This window comes from Dama dama, chromosome 12 (genome assembly GCF_033118175.1).
Source record: "Dama dama isolate Ldn47 chromosome 12, ASM3311817v1, whole genome shotgun sequence".
NCBI lineage: Eukaryota > Metazoa > Chordata > Mammalia > Artiodactyla > Cervidae > Dama > Dama dama.
In genome coordinates, this window is record NC_083692.1 from 23303851 (window position 1) to 23322811 (window position 18961).

Below are 18961 nucleotides of genomic sequence, written 5' to 3' on the forward strand. Positions count from 1 at the left end.
CCGAATAGTCCCTGGCTGTTTCAAATTAGTCAGCTCATCTTCAGGAATTCATAGGAAATGTACAATGAATCAGCTGCAAAAACTCAGCTTGGTTTTCACAAATGTTCTATTGAAGACCACAAGCGCTCCAAAGGCCCCTTGCTCAGGAGACAGATGACCACAGTCTGGAAACTCAGTATCCTTCACCTCTTCCAGGTCCAGCAAAATCTTTCTCACCCTCCAATGCCCAGTGCATTGTTTGCTCTCCAGGAATATCTTCCTTGATTCACTCCAGCTGCATAAAATGTCCTTCCTTTGGCCCTTTCAGCCTGTGACTTGGGCGTACATCTATAATGTCAACTTTATTTTATTCTACTTTATATTATAGCTGGGAGTACATGAGTCATTTCCATTCCTCATAATACACATAACCTATGTTTCTGAGCTTTGCCTTAGCATTTGGTATGTGTTCAACAAATGCTGAGTTTTGTTAAAAGACTTTGTCATTTAACCATTCTTCGCTGATTAGGTACCTACTTTGTGTACAACACTCTGTTGGGCATTGATGGCAGACATAAGATAGGACAAAACTTGATTCTAGCATCCAAGGCATTTTATAAACCTCTGAAGGGGAAGCAGATACAGAATGATTTTATAGAGGACAGCCTGAGTGTCAGCAACAAGTTGGGGGGAAGAGGTCCCAATGTCAAAGGCTGGGAAGATTTGATGCCTGGCTTTGAAGGGGCTGAATCCCCCAGCTTTGACGCTTCATTTGGAAACCTCATGTGGTACAAGGGGTAGGCTGGATCTTCTGCTGAGAATGACTAAATTATCCTATGGGTCACCAATTGATTGATTTGCTCATTGACTGGCCCAGCCTTGGGCTTTAAATCTAAAGAAATCATTTCATCCTTTATTAAACACTGCATGAATCTCACTCTTTGTTCTGCAGGGCTCTATACAATATACCAGTGAAACTTGAATTTACACCACAATACATGTACCGCTAATGACCTTCCAAATGCCACTAATACCATACGTGTCCCGCTTCTCAGTTGGATCCGAACCTGTCAATGAATTCTGAGCCCACTGACCTCCCTCTGACACAAGAGCAGACCCCCACGCCCATGCCCTCCCTCAGCCTCCCCATCCTCCAAGATTTCATTTCTGAATCAGTTACTCTTTGGAGACCCCAATTCCTTTACACCTACTCTTTTTATTTGGTGGACAATACTTTATTCGGAAATGTTCCCCCTGTAATTACAAATCCTGTTAGTCATCCTCCTCTTCTCCCCAGGGGGATTGTGGGCTTTAATTAATTAATGTGGTTAAACCGCTTTGAGGTGCCTGGTTGAAAGGTGCTATATAAGTGCAAATTATTATTATGGCTGTTGCCATCCCATGGCGGCAAAGCCTTGAGCCCCAAGCACCTAGAGACCTGAACAAAGGCCTCTTCATCTTCACCTTCCCTGCTAGGTCTGAGATGGCTGGCTCAATGGTAAAGGGTGGGGGTGGGGGGGCAAATCTGTTACCATCTCAACAGCAATCAACTAATTAATCCCCATTATGTTGGCTTCCGTTTCCTTCTTCCAAGCAGCCGGGTCCTGTTTCATTTCACAAATCACGCCCCCATCAGCTCGAGACAAAGGTCATAGTGTCCCTATGGCCTCTGTTGGTCTAAAGGAAAAAAAAAAGAGAGAGAGAGAGGGAGAGAAAGAATGTTTGAAAAACCATCGCTGTCATGAAATGCACTAGCTTCTCTCCAGCAGTCTAAATAAACTTCTCCATCCGGTGGCAGTCCTCTGACATGCATACCTATCTATCTATAACTCAGGGAGTCAATGGCTTCGTAAACCAGAGACACCCAGAAACTCAGCACAGGTGTGGGCTAAGGCCCCACAGCCCTGGCTAGACTGACGGTAGCTGTAAACAAAAGGGGAGCCTTTCTGGGCCGGGTGGGAGAGGTCATCCAGAGAAGCGGGAGCTCCCCTTCAGCTTCCTCTACTGCCCCCAGGATTCCCCTGAGAAAGCCAGCTGCCATCTGTAGCCAGGAAGCCCTCACAAAGACTGGGGGCTATGATTTAGATGTTTTGTGCTACACCTAGCACACCCCGGCCCTGAACAAATGCTTAGGGCTTCCACTGCGATGGGAGCCATTGAAAACAGCCCTGTGGGGGAGACCTGGCCTCTCGAGGGGACGCTGCTGACCAAAATGCTCCTTACAAGGTCGTGCCTCAGACCCTTTGTTAGCGTGGACGTGGGTGAGCCTCAGGGGGTCATGTCTTCACCTGCCTCCATTTATCCTCCCTATTGAAGGGCTCCTTCAGGACATCGGTCAGTCTCTGTGGGAAGTGATTTGGAGAGCAACAAAGGAACTTGGGCCCTTTGGGGGGGCCTTGAGAATTCAGTAAACATCTGGACTTGGAAGGCCAGGTTCTCAAGCAATCTAGCTGCGGAGATGTCAAAAGAGAGAAAGAGCTGTGTGTGCAATGCAAGCTCTCAGTTCTGCGGCGACATTTGTTGTCGAGAAACAGAGACACCCCAGTAGGTATATAGGAAGGTTTTTCAAAAGCTCCTCTGTTTGTCAGTTTTTGTGAGTGCAGTGCACTATTTGTCAGTTCTCATGGCATGTGTGAGGAAATAGAAGTTTCACATGGCTAGGGAGCAGCATGTGATGGATGCTCTGATTCTGTGTGGACTATGAATAACCCAAGGTTGCATAAGCCTGTCCTGGGAATTGTTGTTAAGCGTTTCTGTTATCCTTGAGCTCTGTAAAGCACTTTCTAGTCAAGGTGATTTGTTGGCTTCTCATCGGGAGCACATTTTAATTGACAAAAAAATGAAGTACTGAGGCTAAGTGATTTACACTTCATCACATGATAAAATTCAGGATCTGAACTCTTGACTCTCAGTGTTCCCTTTATTGTTGAATCAATCCATTTAGAACACATTAGTCAGCATGATTCAACATGAGTCACACGGCACTAATCAGCATTCCCCAGCGTGCCCAAATCTATCCTCAAACAGCAAAAGAAACTGGCCTCTGTCAAGAGACAATGGAATGCCGTTTTCATCTGTATTCAGGAGCTGACATCCAGTTCAAGTCCCATGTCCTCTCAGGAACCTTCCTCAGTCATCCTAGATGGAATGAGTCTTATTTCCTCTATCTTTTCAGATCCCATTGTTTGAGCCTTGATAATAGGTGTGGCAGTTTGCTGTTTTGTTTTTAAGCTAACTATTTAGACTGTCAACTACTAAAATAAGGGACTGTTTTTTTTTTTTAAATCAGCCTCTCTCTCCTGAGCACCATGGTTTATACACAATAGATGTTCAAGAAATACCTGCTTAACTGAACTCACTGAAATGGAGCCTAAGTCATATTCCAGAAGGAACTCCAAGTCCTTCTGCAAGAGGTTTTCAAAGAAAATCAACAACCTGAATTGATTTAACATCTTTGGGTATTATTACCTGGGCATTTTCACAGACGCAAATTGTTAACTCTGCAAAGATAGCCAAATTGCTTCCTGGTTCCAAAAGAGGAGTATAGATCTATTCTAACCATAGTCCAGGCCTTGGAATAAGGTTTTCCTCTATAACCTTATTCAAACTGACATTTTGTTTCATTTTTTTTTTGAAGGTGGAGACAGAAAAAACATTTTGGAAAAAAAATGTGTTTAGTCTATGACTTTGGAACCAAATTTATACCCTGCTTTGTGCTATAAGCACTAGCTCTTGTTCAAGTATTTTTCTTGAATAGTGCACAATAGGAAAACACATCCTAAGTTTCTGCTTGACAGAGATTTTGTTTTGGAAGAGGAACCAAGATTTTTGGGTGTTGATCTTTGGTGGCATTACTGACTGTGTTACTCTACTACTCTGTTTTAGACTCTATTAAATAATGTCCTGACACCATTTTAAACATACATTTGTTTTTTTAAGAATGGAAAAGAGATTTATCTGAGCCAAACTGTTTTCCAGGTAACTCTGAGAAACTGCAATATTTATACTGCATTTGGACATTATGCAACAAATCCAGCGTTAGGGTCTGTACTATTGTACCCTGGGGCCTAATCTCTGCAACTATGCTCCTCTGAAAGAAATGTATCACTGAATATGCATGTCCTCTCTCTCTCATGATAATAGAACTCCTCAAATTTGGCTGGGCACATGGCCACTGAGATTAACAACTACATTTTCCAGCCTTACTTTCCATACATCTATAGATTGGCAGAAATAATATGTGTAACTTCTTGTTAATATCCTTAAGGAAGGGGGCTGCCCTTTCCTCCTATTGAATCTCTGCCCCACATAACTCCCACTACCTTGACATAGGACATGATAGTGAGCCATTTTGGATCATGACAACGAAGACAGCCTCCCAGGCATGCTGGAGCAACAAGAGAATTGCCAGGGTCTCTGGTCCAATATGTGGGGCTGAGTTGCTGTATCAGTTTTGAACTGCATTCTTCCATAATGCTACATGAGAAAGCAGTCAACTTCTACCTTGTATACCACTGTTAATCTAGGTTATGGTTCCACCTAGCCAAATTTATGATTCAACTAAGGAAATTTCTTGAAGGATCACAATATCAATGTGACTGATCCATTGTAGCTTAGGATTTCAGGATTCAAGATTCAGGATGGGTCTAGACTATCTCAATGGAGGCTTAAGAAGCCCAGGAGGTAAGTTGTCACAGGGGCTGCCATGATGGGAGACAAGGGGGCCCAAACTCATTTCTGATTTATGAAAAATCATAGGAGCCCAGGCTGAGCTGGAAATGGCTACAAACACAATTCTGAGGCAGTGAGCATCACTTCACCTTTCTGGCACTCAGTCATCTCACCTGAAAATAAAGATGAATGGAATGAAAAGATCCCTTTCTGGGAGATAGAGGAGTAGAATAATTTAAGAGGAGTAGAATAATTTTTATCAGTTAATCATGTAACTATATGCATAAAGCACATGTGAAAGTGAAAGTGCCTCAGTCACGCCCTACTCTTTGTGACCCTATGGACCCTATGGACTATACAGTCCATGGAATTCTCCAGGCCAGAATACTGGAGTGGGTAGCCATGCCCTCCTCCAGCGGATCTTCCAAACACAGGGATCAAACGTAGGTCTCCCACATTGCAGGCAGATTCTTACTATCTGAGCCACAAAGAAAGCCCATGACTGTGCAGAAAATCCCTCTAGAAGCTATGGAAAGCTTACATCCCAGTGGTGCAGATAAAAGAGGCAGCCATAAAAAATACCTAAGAAGATTGCTCATGGAAACATGACAATGCACTTATCATTATACACAGCTACACAGGAATTGGTCCACTACTTCCAAAGGAAGCATAAATTGGTAAACCTCTTTGAAGAACAATTTGGGAAAATAAAGACAAAAATGTGCATCCCCTGGCTAGCCATTCCATTTTTAAAAATTATACATACCTAGAGAAACTATCATACTTGCATATACCAAGAAACATGTGCAACAGGATTCATTAAGTTAACAAGTAATCAAAATTTCTGTCAATAGGGGAATGTATAACATGTATATTCATACAATGGATATGGACACCTCAGTTAAGTTGAAAGAACATGATCCATGTGTATTAACACAGATATGTCACAAAGCATGATACTAAGTGAAAAAAGCAAGTTGTGGAATGATGTGTACAACAGACCATTTATGCAAAGTTAGGATGCACTCAAAGCAAATATGATATTTGGATTCACGTATATGTAGAAAAGTTTTTCAGAGCGGGGGAAAGATATATCAAACCCTAGAGAGATTCTACTTCTGTGGAGCAATGTAGAGAAGAGAGAGAACTGGCTAGGGATAGGTACAAAAGAGCTTTGAACTTTGTAAGGTTATATTCCTATACTTTTTAAAAAAAATCTGAAATTATAAGTTTGGGATTAACATATGTGTGTGCTAAATTGCATCAGTCGTGTCCAACTCTTTTCAACCCTATGGACCATAGCCTGCCAGGCTCCTCGGTACATGGGATTCCCTAGGCAAGAATACTGAACTGGGTTGCTATGCCCTCCTCCAGAGGATCTTCCCATCCCAGGGACTGAACCTGCATCTCTTCTGTCTCCTGCATTGGCAGGCAGGTTCTTTACCACTAGCGCCACCTAGGAAGCTCTGGGATTGATATATGCAGACTGCTATATATAAAAGAGAAACAAGTTATCTACTGTATTGTACAGGGAACTATTCAGTATTGTGTAATAACCTATAAGGGATAAGAATCTGAAAAAGAATATATATACTGATATCAATTTGCTGCACACCGGAAACTAACACAACACTATAAATCAACTATATTTCAGCTTAAAAAAAAATCTGACAAAAAGTTAACATTTGTTAATTCTGAATGTTAGAGTCATGGGTTTGGCTTTACTATTTTCTGTACTGTTATGTATTTAAAATATTTTTTCTACATGAAAAAGAAAATCTGTCTTTGAGGCTAGCAGCGAGAGTGAAAGAAGGGCCCAAAAGCCGAGGGCCAGTGTGGGATGCTGTCATGGAGGGAGGGGATGTGAAGCAAAAAGGGGCAATGCTGCAAATGACAGTCCTGTGTTTTCGGGCCTGGGAAGCGCCTCTTGGAGTAGCAGGCAGAAGCAGCTCAGGACAGTGAGACAGGCATCCGTGGCCCTCTCCTCCATGCCCTGTGAGAGCGAGTTCACTCTGCTTCACTGAATCCCAGGGCGCTCTGCCACGCTCCCAAGAGCATGCCAGACTGTGCCAGGTGTGTGGGTGATATTTACCAGGCAGACACCTTCATACCTGGATGGATGGATTCAGACTGAGAATCTTCTGGGTCACTCTGAGTCCACTGGGCAGAAACATTTAGATGGGTTACTGATTGTAACTGAAATCTGATGAACTCAGATGGTGGTATTTGGGGGCAAAGAAGTTTTCAGTGAATCATCCAGTTGGCTCAGTGACTAATAAAATGGGGTGGAAGACTCTAACCCAACTTTGTGACAAGGGAACAAACAGAGGAGATTAATGTCTTTCCCAGTATGCTTCAAAAAAGCGATCAAACAACCATTTTTGACTTTACAAGGAAGATGAGGCATATAGCTTCCCAGCTCTCAAATCATTTTTTATTGTCTGAGTCCCTATGTACTGGGTAGGTGGAAAAACAGGAAACTAGCTTTGTTTCCAGAACCTTCTCTGGACCTATCTCAGGGTGCTCTGGGCTCCCCTGAGGTTCCCCATCCCAAAGTATATGCTGCTTATTCAAACTAAACTAATAAAAGCAGCACCAGAATCAAGATTCAACCTGCCTGACCTGATCTTTATTTTTTTAAAACAATGTAAAAGCACATAATTCTGCCCTATTGAGAAACTAAACCATTGTCCTCTGTCCTGTTCAAAACAACTTGGGTTTTGTTTTTCAAACACTTCCTAGATTCCTAAGTAAAAGGAGACTAGAGGGCAGGGAAGAGTGATTAAGGAGGACACTCCCCCCAACCCAGACTCCAAGCCCACTCCTGCCTTTTCCCTGGCCAACCCCTCCTCGGGTATCGCCCCTTTGCCAAGTTGGCAAGCCTTTATTACCCACAAAAGCCACGATGGCTCCAGGAAACTCGGGCTCTGGGTTGTCCCTTAGCCTCCTGTGGCATCAGCAACAGCCTGGCTGCTTTCAGGGACAGAATCGTTGTTACCGGCCTTGACACAGAGGCCCAGGAGCCCCATCTGTGCTCTGGGTGGCACATCATTTGGGGCTTACTGGGGAAGCAGAGGACATGACCAGAACAGATGTGGATCAGGTTGGATTTCAGTCAACCCTCCCTTCCCACCCACAGCCATGCAGTTCTGTGGACCCACTCCACGCAAGCCAATTCCCAAAGCCAAGTCTTGCTTTTCCCTCTCCTCCCTACTAGGTCCTGGCACCCCTGGGCCTCACTCTGGGCTAGTCAAACCTTTAAGCTTTCCCATTCAGTGGGCACTGGGACTTCACGGTGAACTCTGGGAGCAAAAGGAAAAATGGATTAATGGGATCTTCCCTGACCCCCTTCCACCTTTCCCAGTTGAGTAGCACAAAACAGCTGAACTCTTCCTCTGCTGGGAGCTGGTCCCTCTCAGAGTCTGAACCATCAGGAAGTTGGGGACTGTGAGATCCCTCTCCTTGGGGGCCCAAATATTTCCAGGGTCTGGGGGCCCAAGTATTTCCAGAGTCTTGAGCTCAACCAGGAGAGACCAGGATCCTGGACCAGTGGAAGACAAAGAAGATGTGAACAACACAGTATTACCATGGTAACAGCCTGAGCCCAGCAGCCTCCTGAAGATGCTGGGGTGGGGGGTGGGGGGGTTTCTTTCTTTCTTCTTTTTTCCTTGCGAAAGGAGAATAGTTCCGCTTTCTATTTTACTACAACAATAGCATGGACCGGCTCCTTCAAGTGTTTCAAAAAGCAGCCTGAGAAATCTCTAACCAAGCCCCTCAGTCTCCCCAGCCTGCCGTTGTATTGTCCCTCCCATTCCAGTGAACAAAGGGGCGGGAAGGCTGAAAGGCCCCCGGTGGCTGGCTTGTTCTCAGCATCCTAATCCTTGAGAACCGGGGTGGGGCGTGGCCTGCGGAGCCGGTAAATCCAATGTGGGCCTCACCTTTTATTCTCTCCCTCCCTCTGCTTCTGCACTCAGGAGCTCTTCAGGTATTGTAAAACCTCCTGGTTAGCAGGCTAGTAGGAATCTCAGGGCTTGCTAAGGGGATAAAAGGCACCCAGTGATCATTCCCAGATTCACTAATAGCCCTGTCCTTCACCCCCATCCCCACCCCCGCCAAAAGCCAGGCTAGCCTATTAGGATTGTTTTTTCCTGCCACCCCAGGCTGGCTCCATTACAAAGATGGAAAGTGGAGCCACAGCGGCTGGCTCTCCTTTAGTTGGTACCCCAGGAACTGCCCTCACTCTTCCAGCCCTTCTCCTCTCTGTCTCTACACCCCTCAGACAAGGACTGTTCACGCCCCCACCTCCCCGCAGCTGTGGGTGCCAACCTGCATGCCACTTCAGGACTATCATGCCAGAGCAACCTCTCACACGAGAAAAGCTTCTTGGCCTTGACTTCTGAGACCTTTCCAAGGTTATCACCCAGGGATCAAAGGTTTCTTTGCTTTAAACCTGGGAAATGGCGCAGGTGTTTTTTAGCTCAGTCATCTGTTAAAACTGGGGGAAAAAATAAGCTTTTACCTTCCAGGCTGTGGAGATCTCAAGGGTACAACTCTACTGAGCTAAGTGAATGATAAGTACATCATCTCCTCAGAGAATCAGATAAAGGTGAAGTGGGAAAGCCTTTAGAGATCACCCAGGCTGATGACTGCAATCCAATGAAGAAAAACATTTTGCACTGCAACCGCTGTACATAAACTCAGAATGCGTGTACATGCACACACAATCACACAAGAAATATTTTACAAAGCAGTACAACATATGTGATATAATCTGTTATTTTCTATTCTCTTTCTTTTTTTTTTTCCCCAATGCTGGTTGTGATTCCCTTAATTTTATTTCATGACCCACCGATGAGTCACAAAACAGTTTGCAAAGCACTGAGTCAAGGTCAACATTGTCTTTTTCAAGCTGACAAAACTAGGATTCCATAGATTTTCTCAAGAACATACCAGAGCTGGAACGGAAATCCAAGGTGGGTCTAATATAGGAGGGGCCCCCATTTTTCCGAGAATCAGAGCTCCTTTTTGCTTACTTAAAGCCTTGGGAGCACATAGCTAGAGGGGAGGGAATGCCCAGAGGTTTACATGAAATGGCACTGCTGATAGGGACAGAAGGTTCCTGCCGCCTCCAGAAAACCTCAGAGAGGAAGGTGTGGCTTCAAAAGCAAAGAGGTGAGGCTCTGAGGTCTCCCAGACATTTTTATTTACTGGTTGGGATTCTTGCATCATCAGACACTTTCCTGAATGTTCCTATTTCCTGGACACCCGGTTCCAGGCCAGCCTCCTTTAGTAATCCACTTTCTCTCATTTTCCAACTATTTCTAATAGTCTTTCTTTGCAGCTTTCTAACCCCTACCAATTTACTGTGGTTTCAGTTTCTACTTTCCCTAAGCAACTTCCTCTTTCCCATCAAAATCATGATCTTAGCAATGAGAGTCAGAGAGGCAACTCTGCGAATCTCGCTCCCACAAATATTATCCCAAAGTTATCCAATTAAGACCAGGCTTTCAACTGTTGTTTACCAAAATGCCCAGTGATCAAGATATAGGCACCATATCAAGGCTCTCCTACAAACTATCTGGGCAGAATGGGCTCCTTTCCTCCTGAAATTATCTTGTAATCTTGCATAGAACTTCTTGAAATCTTCGTCTAAATTTTCTATTTGCTGGAGTTCTAATCTTTTAAGCAAGGCTCTAAAAATGAAAAGCCAAAGGGCACACAGCACAGGGTAAACACGAGTCCGGTTCCCTGATTGCTTATTACTTATACACCCTTAGACAGTCTGTAACAAAGAGGCCTGCTGTTTGCTTTGCTTAATCTGGTCTTAAAATCTCTGCTTCTTTGTCAGAAAACAATATTTGCAATTGTAAAAAAAAATATTTACCAAGGAACTTGGATAGCACAAGTCAAAGGCTAAGAGCCAAAGGTCAGGAGTTCTTACTCCAAATTCCCCTGGACCCGAGTCCCTGCTGTGGAGCTCAGCTACCCCAAACAAACACGCTGCTTTCTGGATCCAATAAGAAGTGGATACTTTAGAAGGCAAGGAAAGGGAGGGCTGAAGCCTGTTCCTCAGTCAGAAGCACAGTCTAGCCGGCTGCCCAGAAGTCCTGCTAGAGCTTTGTGCAAGGTGTCTCCATGGGGATACTGTAAGGGCTCACCCTATTCCACAAACTTGGGGTAAACACTCAGCTTATAAAATCCTGAAGGGCAGATATTCCTCCCACAGACAGCAAAGACAATATGCTCCTCGGAGTTTCTGAGCAGACGTGCGCCAAGCATCTCTGTGGGTGAGGCCTCCGGTCCATGTGTACTCTGAGCACTTCTGTGGGGACCCTTCTTAATCTACAAAGCAGTCTGGGACATCTGACCCTCCGGGCTAAGTTCAATGGGGTTTGAAGTGACCTGCTCCTCTTCATTGTTTTCTGCAGACCTGCCATCAGACGACGCCTTTCCTAACCACCCTGATCCTACATCAGGGAATGATGCCCCTCAATCCGCTTTCTCCCCTGTTTGTTGAATTAGTTCCAGCTTGTGGCCTTGAGGGGCTCTTCCATGAGTCAGAACTAAGGCCCTTGTCACAAAGTGCAGGTCTGCAAGGCCTGATCCCTGATCGGGACTTGAGTACAGAGGGAGGAAATGGAGAAACCAGAAGGAGGCCAAGGAAGTGGTGCTCATGGAGCCATGACAAAGGCTTCCAGCCCAGATGGTTCTTCCCGGCCAAGCGAGAAGGCTTTGAGGCAGGGCTGGGTCCCTTCCCCCATGGGATCTGCAAAGAGGACTGGAGGAGTTGCAGTTCCTAGCCTGCTCGACTTGTCCCTCATTCTTGGGTTGTCCCACTCTGTTAGGGAACTCTGTAATTCTCCCTGACCTCTGTCAAATTCTTGCCACAACTGCCAATCTCTTTTATCTTATCAGGATCAACACCACCGGCCAGTTCTTCTTGGCCTTTGATTCTGTCCCGAAGGAGCTTCCCTCAGGAGCAAAGCAGTAATTATCACCCACAATGGGCAGTGCTGGGCATAATTAGACCAAAGAAATGGCTTCCTCCGAAGATCTTACCTTGAAGAACCAGGCCTTCCTTCTCGATGGTGTAGACAAAGGCGGTGAAGGGTGCCAGAGGGGACTTGGCAATGAGAATCTGCACAGAAAGCATATTTGCTCAGGATTAGTCAAAGGAAATAGAGATGAGCCTCTGTTCACTCCTCTTCCTACTCAGAAGCAAAGTGGTAACATGTGACCACAAACTGTGAGGTTTATTTACTTTGAAATTATTTTAGAACCAAATGAGTGTTATTCCTTCGAACAACTGACCACCTTGGTAGGTTGTACATCAATTCCAACTATTCTATCAATGACGGCCATATTCTTGAACCAGTTTTAATTATAAGTTTCATCATTATCTCACATGCTTAAATAGCTACCTTTCTGCCCAAAGATAATTTAGCCTGAGCCTCTAACTATATCCATATATTTAGCTATTTTACTAAAAAATTCAAATCTACTCCTAAAAGATAAAGATTTAACATCACTGCAAATATTCAAAATAACTTGCTAAAGGCAGAGCCATGGCAGGTTGCCTGGTTGGCCCCAACTCTTCACCAAGTCTGTAGTCACATCCTTAGCCACATGACTACCTTCCCTCCTACTGGAGGTATAGAGTATTTCCCATGGACCTTGACCATAGGTTTGGCCACATGACTTGCATTGAATAAGAGATTGTGCCAGTTCTCTCAAGAAGCCTCACAGAACTCCACTTGTTCTTTTTATGCTTCTGCTACTGCCAGAGAAAAATATGTTCAAGCTAATCTGTTATCTCAGAAGGAGGACGAGAGACACCTGATATAGAGCTGGCCAGTTAGGTCCAATCTAAATAGCTGACCCCCAGGAGATCTACATACACATTGGTTAAATGATTATGACTATATGCACACCTCTGTGATTTTGAAGTTGTCACAAAGCATTACTGCAGTGAGAGTTGGCTGACATACCAACCAACATGAAGTATCAAAAATATTTTGTGTAATGGCACTCTACTACTAAGATACCTACTTTAAAAGGGACGGTCATTTGATAGTTAAAAAATTACTATTATTTAACCCTTTAACACACTGTATGTGATTCCACAGAACCTCTAAGAACTGGTGGATTATGTATTATTATTGTATTTCTCCTGAAGGAAGATGACGAGCTATTTCCTGTTTTACAAATTAACATCATCAAAAAATAGTGATAGTTTGGCACAGAGCCACTTAGGTAATCAGGGAGAGAGGGGAGAAGGAAGAAATAATTTCAAATAACCAAAGGCTTACATGTACTATCTCAATCCACAGCAATTCAACAAACATTCACTGTCAACTATGAGAAAGGGTGGAACAGAATGGTAGAAAGATCACAGGTTGTAGTCATGGAGTTTGAATCAAGGTTCCTCCACTAATCAACCTGATGCCTATGGCAAGTCAACTGATGCCTATGTAGTCTCACCCAGTAGCCACCTCCTTTTTTCCTTAAAGTAAACAGCTCCCCAGGTTTCAACATTTTTATGCCTTGTTTGTAGCTAGGTGTGGTGATGTGGCTAAGCTTTGACTAAGGGAAGATGACAAAAGTGACAGGTAGAACTTCTGGATTGTAAGAAAATTATGGGCTCTTCACTTTCCCTTTCCCTCTTCCCAAGGGCCAGATCCAGCTTCAACCACATCCTGGGGGATGATGAAGCAACATGTGGGAAGGAAGCTGGGTCACCTCATAAATCAGCAAAGCCTCCCACCTGGTCACCTGTCCAGCTCAGGAGAGCCACTTGTGCGAACCACTGTATTTCAGATGCCTTCATTACTATGGTATAGCCTGAAATGTACTATATTTGGCTCTGGACAACCTCACCTTTTTGAGCCTCAGTTTCCTGATAGATAAAAAGGAGATAACAACACCCACATAAATGAGATAATGTTGAAGATTAAGTATAAAAAATGCCTGTGTTGGGCTTTCATGGTGGAATCTGCCTGCCAATGCAGGGGACATGGGTTTGATCCCTGGTCCAGGAATATCCCACATGTTGCAGAGTAACTAAGTCCATGTGCCACAACTACTGAGCCTGTATTTGAGAGTCCGGGAGCCACAACTACTGAAGCCCTTGCACTCTAGAGCCTGTGCTCCACAACAAGAGAAGCCACCACAGGGAGAAGCCTGTGGACTGCAATGAGGTGTAGCCCCTGTTTGCCACAACTAGAGAAAAGCCTGTGCAGCAGTGAAGACTCAGCATAGCCAAAAATAAATAAATAACACTAAATTAACCTTAGTTTGAACATTTCCAACCAACTAACTACATATGATTCCCAAATTCCCCTTAACTTTCACTTACCTGAAGGATCCAATTCAAGTTAAATCTCAGTTTTGATAACTGCTCTAAAGTTATCTAGATAAACTAGCTCATCATTTTCAGAACAAACGAGTAGATGGTATAGGTGGACATTTACATCTTTATGTCAAAAACTTCTCTCCTGATAATTAAAGTGGATCATTTCTGACAGAGATAATGTATGGATGGTTCAATGTGAATTTATGGGTGCTCCTTGGTAGAAGAATGGCATGGCAAAAGAGAGGACAGTGCTTCTCAAGCTTTAACGTTGGTATGAATCACTTGCAGGTCCTGTTGACATGTAGATTTTGATTCACTAGGTTTTGAGTGGGGCTTGAGAATCTGCCTTTCTAGCAAGCTCCTAGGAGATGCTGATGCTGTGGTCCATAGACCACATTTTGAATAGCTGGGTTCAGGAAATTAGCCTGACTGAAGAGTCTAAGATGGAGAAGCAAGAGACAGGAGTCCTGGAGTCAGTTAGGGAGCTACTGTAATAATTCAGGGATGAGGAGACAAGAGCCTAAACCACAGGTGTGTCAGGAAGAATGGGAAAAGAGGAAATGGAGAAGAGAAATAAAAAGCCTTTAGATCAAAAATCAATATAAATAAACATATACCAAACCTCAGATCTTCATTGCCTGCATGAAAAATTGGACAGGAAAAGCCAGAAGGGTGTAAATAAACAGTATTCAATAAACTATCATACTATATTTTTGAAAATTTATTTTATAGACCACAGAATCTTAGAATCAGAAAAAGGATGTGATATTTCAATGCAATACAATAAATGCCATCTGAACCTAAGCCTTTCAGTTCAGTGGTGCTACCCACCATAATCTGATGACTTCCTCTTCCAGGAAGCATGTGCCCATTCTGTGAACAAGCCCAGAGCCCGAGCCAGAAGGACCTCACATGGAAGGTTCTCACACTTGGAAGTACCTCCTTTCCAGGCAATCAAGGAGGTTGGACAGGGTTTAAAATGAGCTATCAAAAGGATGATTGTATGCAGTTAGAAAGAGGAAGTGATCGGTTACGTCAGATGAATCCCACTTGCTTTTTTGGGAAAGAACTTCCAGATTGATAGCTCAGAGGGCTACCACCAGCATGAACTATCAGATTTTCAGCAAAAAAATGTAACAAATTCTCAGTATCCTTCTGGGTAAAGTAAAGACAAGGTGGACTGGATGCTAATACCATGAAATGGATCTGAAAGTGACCAGAAGTTTAGTAACAATCTGGTATGGGGTAACAACCTCTAGTAGAAGTTACTGGATTCTATCCTCAGTCCTATCATATTCAACATACTTACTGACCTGGATGCACACACTGATGTATTCAACCACATCCATACAACAGGGAATAGAACTAATAAAAATTGCTACCCTAGGAGAGCTTACATTCTAAAGGAGGCAAAAGATAATAAATGAATATGTAGTGAAATATATCACATATTAGATGATTATATATGCTATGGAGAAAAAAAGCAGAGAAAGAGTATAGGAAGCGTATTCGATTAAAAGAGGGAGTTAAGAGAAGATCTCACCTGAAAAGTGACATTTGGACTCACAGATCATGTAACTAAACCCATTGATGAGATGCTAAATACGGCAACAGGAGACACCAAATTTGGAGGAACAGTTAATATATTAGACAACCATTATGTGAAAGCAAACCTCAATTTGGTTAGAATGTTGGGACAAATCCTATGAATCTTTAGGACACAATTTTATTGAAATACATGTAAAGCCTTGTCCTTAAGAACAGGGGACTAATTTGTTCTGGTTACAGAACAGGGAAGATGAGATTTACCATTCAGAAAATGAATTACGTGTTAGTTTGCTACAGTTCAGTATCAGCCAGCTGGGAGATGTGGTTTGCAAAAATCTAGTGTGATCTCAGGTTGTGTTAATGGAGACAGAGTATCTAGAACAAGGTCCTACTCTGCTCATTCAGCAAACCATGGTGGATGAAATATGTTTGGATTGGAGCCCAAATTCCTATAGGGAAACTGACAAAAGAACAACTGAAGGAGAATTCCATCAAGGTGGTTAGATACCCAAACCAACCTGTGACCATAAACACTTCAAAGCAAACATGCTGGTAAGAGGCCTGGGGTAAAGGTAAATGCATATTGCTTTTAACATGAGCTTTCTGACCTGAAGATTCTCTAGTGTTATGTGGCAGAGTGAAGAAGTGTAAATTAGCTTTTTAGCTCAAAAGATTTCAGGAAAAAAAGTGATGTTTGCCATGTTGTCTTTGTGAATACATATTGACTTTTCCCTCTTTTAGACTTCAATGAGCACCCCATGCCCTTGTGCCTTTCAAACAATAAATAATCCTCTTATAAAGCAAACAACCCTCCCGAGCCAATAACTCAGGCTGCTCTGTTTCAGAAGTTCAGTCAACCTCTACAGCTGGGGTGTTCTAATCATTGTCTGACTTGTGCTGTTTTTAAGTGCCCTCCTATATTCTTCAATACATAAGTTGTAGCTATAAATGGGAAGTAACCTGGCCAATATTTTGTTGTAACTGTAAATGGAAAGTAGTCTTTAACAATTGTACAAAAACACACAAAAAAATTTTTTTAAAGAGAAAGAAAGCAGACACAATCATAGAGTAGACAATTAATTAAACTTTCACCATTCAGTTCAGTTCAGTTCGGTTCAGTCACTCAGTCATGTCCGATTTTTTGTGACCCCATGGACCACACCACGCCAGACCTCCCTGTCCATCACCAACTCCCGGAGTTTACCGAAACTCATGTCCATCGAGTAGGTGATGCCATCCAACCATCTCGTCCTCTGTCGTCCCCTTCTCCTCCTGCCTCCAATCCCTCCTAGCATCAGGGTCTTTTCCAACGAGTCAACTCTTCACATGAGGTGGCCAAAGTATTGGAGTTTCAGCTTCAACATCAGTCCTTCCAATGAACACTCAGGACTGATCTCCTTTAGGGTGGACTGGTTGGACCTTCTTGCAGTCCAAGGGACTCTCAAAAGTCTTCTCCAACACCACAGTTCAAAAGCATCAATTCTTCTGCGCTCAGCTTTCTTTATAGTACAACTCTCACATCCATACATGACCACTGGAAAAACCATAGCCTTGACTAGACGGACCTTTGTTGACAAAGTAATGTCTCTGCTTTTTAATATGCTGTCTTGGTTAGTCATAACTTTCCTTCCAAGGAGTAAGTGTCTTTTAATTTCATGGCTGTAGTCACCATCTGTAGTGATTCTGGAGCCCCCAAAAATAAAATCAGCCACTGTTTCACCATCTATTTGTCATGAAATGAAGGGACTGGATGCCATGATCTTAGTTTTCTGAATGTTGAGCTTTAAGCCAACTTTTTCACTCTCCTCTTTCACTTTCATCAAGAGGCTCTTTAGTTCTTCTTTACTTTCTGCCATAAAAGTGGTGTCATTTGCATATCTGAGGTTACTGATATCTCTCCCAGCAATTTTGCTTCTAGCTTGTGCTTCATCCAGCCCAGCATTTCTCATGATGTACTCTGCATATAAGTTAAATAAGCAGGGTGACAATATACAGCCTTGATGTACTCCTTTCCCAATTTGGAACCAGTCTGTTGTTCCATGTCCAGTTCTAACTATTGCTTCCTGACCTGCATACAGATTTCTCACGAGGCAGGTCAGGTGGTCTTGTATTCCCATCTCTTTTAGAATTTTCCACAGTTTATTGTGATCCACACAGTCAAAGGCTTTGGCATAGTCAATAAAGCAGAAATAGATGTTTTTCTGGAACTCTCTTGCTTTTTTGATGATCCAGCGGATGTTGGCAATTTGATCTCTGGTTCCTCTGCCTTTTCTAAAACCAGCTTGAACATCTGGAAGTTCACGGTTCATGTATTGCTGAAGCCTGGCTTGGAGAATTTTGAGCATTATTTTACTAGCATGTGAGATGAGTGCAACTGTGCAGTAGTTTGAGCATTCTTTGGTATTGCCTTTCTTTGGGACTGGAATGAAAACTGACCTTTTCCAGCCCTGTGGCCACTGCTGAGTTTTCCAAATTTGCTGGTGTATTGAGTGCAGCACTTTCACAGCATTGAGATAGGATTTCAATGCTGTGATTTGAAATAGGATTTGAAATAGCTCTACTGGAATTACATCACTTTCACCATTATGATGACCAAAAAAAAAAAAAAAACTTTCATACATTTCTACCTCAATTTATTTCCTAGAAATATGTTCTGAATTCTCAATGGGATTGCAAAGATCAAGGGCATTGCCTTTGATCCCATACCCTTCCATTTCATAGAGCCCAGTTCAGTGTCTTGCATGTGTGGTCTCTGAAAATGACAGATGGACATTTTCCTCACTGTTCCTCACATTATCCCCATGCTATATGTGTGAAGGTTTCTCTCAGTGTACAGGTGAAACCCTGGAAGCCTGGGTACTCTAAATAAAACATGGTGGGTGGGGGGGGGGGGGGGGGGAGTTGGCTCCTGGAGCTCGCTGGCCTCCCTGTACAGACTCTCTTCTCCTTTTATATCCCTCCATTCAGGTACTGAACTGAGAGCTGGTTTAAACCTTCTAGTGTTAAGGAAACTTTACATTTTGCATTTTAATCTAAGACTGTCAGAAGAGAGTAATAGAACTAAAAATGGAGGAAAAGTCTTATGGTTTGGAGTGGGTTGGAGGACCTTCCAAGGGTCCCACAGTAATGATAATGGAAGCAACAACAAATAGACGTTATTCCTCACAATAGCCACCTGAGGTAGATAGCTAGCTTATAAGTGCTGAAGACAATATTCTGGCCCAAGCCAACTAGTTCTATAGTTTGTACTTACAACCAGCATGATGGTAACCTCTAATCTGTCATGCATAGATAAATCCACATCCAAGGGATAAGACATCAAGGAGGCAGAATACAAAACAACAAATAAAGGTATTTGCTTTCCAGCATGGATACTGCACAGTTCAAGACAAAGAAGGACATCCATGCAGG

The 18961-nt window shown here is 43.2% G+C and overlaps 1 protein-coding gene across 1 annotated transcript in view; it reads right to left on the reverse strand.

The window, feature by feature from the left end:
• Positions 1-1141: 1141 nt before the first annotated feature.
• RAD51B (RAD51 paralog B) overlaps positions 1142-18961 on the reverse strand; it is a 609692-nt gene continuing 591872 nt past the window's right edge. Inside the window, exons 10-11 of the mRNA XM_061156809.1 lie at positions 11710-11788; positions 1142-1656 (exon numbers count right to left, since the gene is read on the reverse strand). Coding sequence (XP_061012792.1) covers positions 1640-1656; positions 11710-11788 — 96 coding nt within the window. The 3' untranslated portion in view covers positions 1142-1639. The remainder of the gene's footprint in view (positions 1657-11709; positions 11789-18961) is intronic.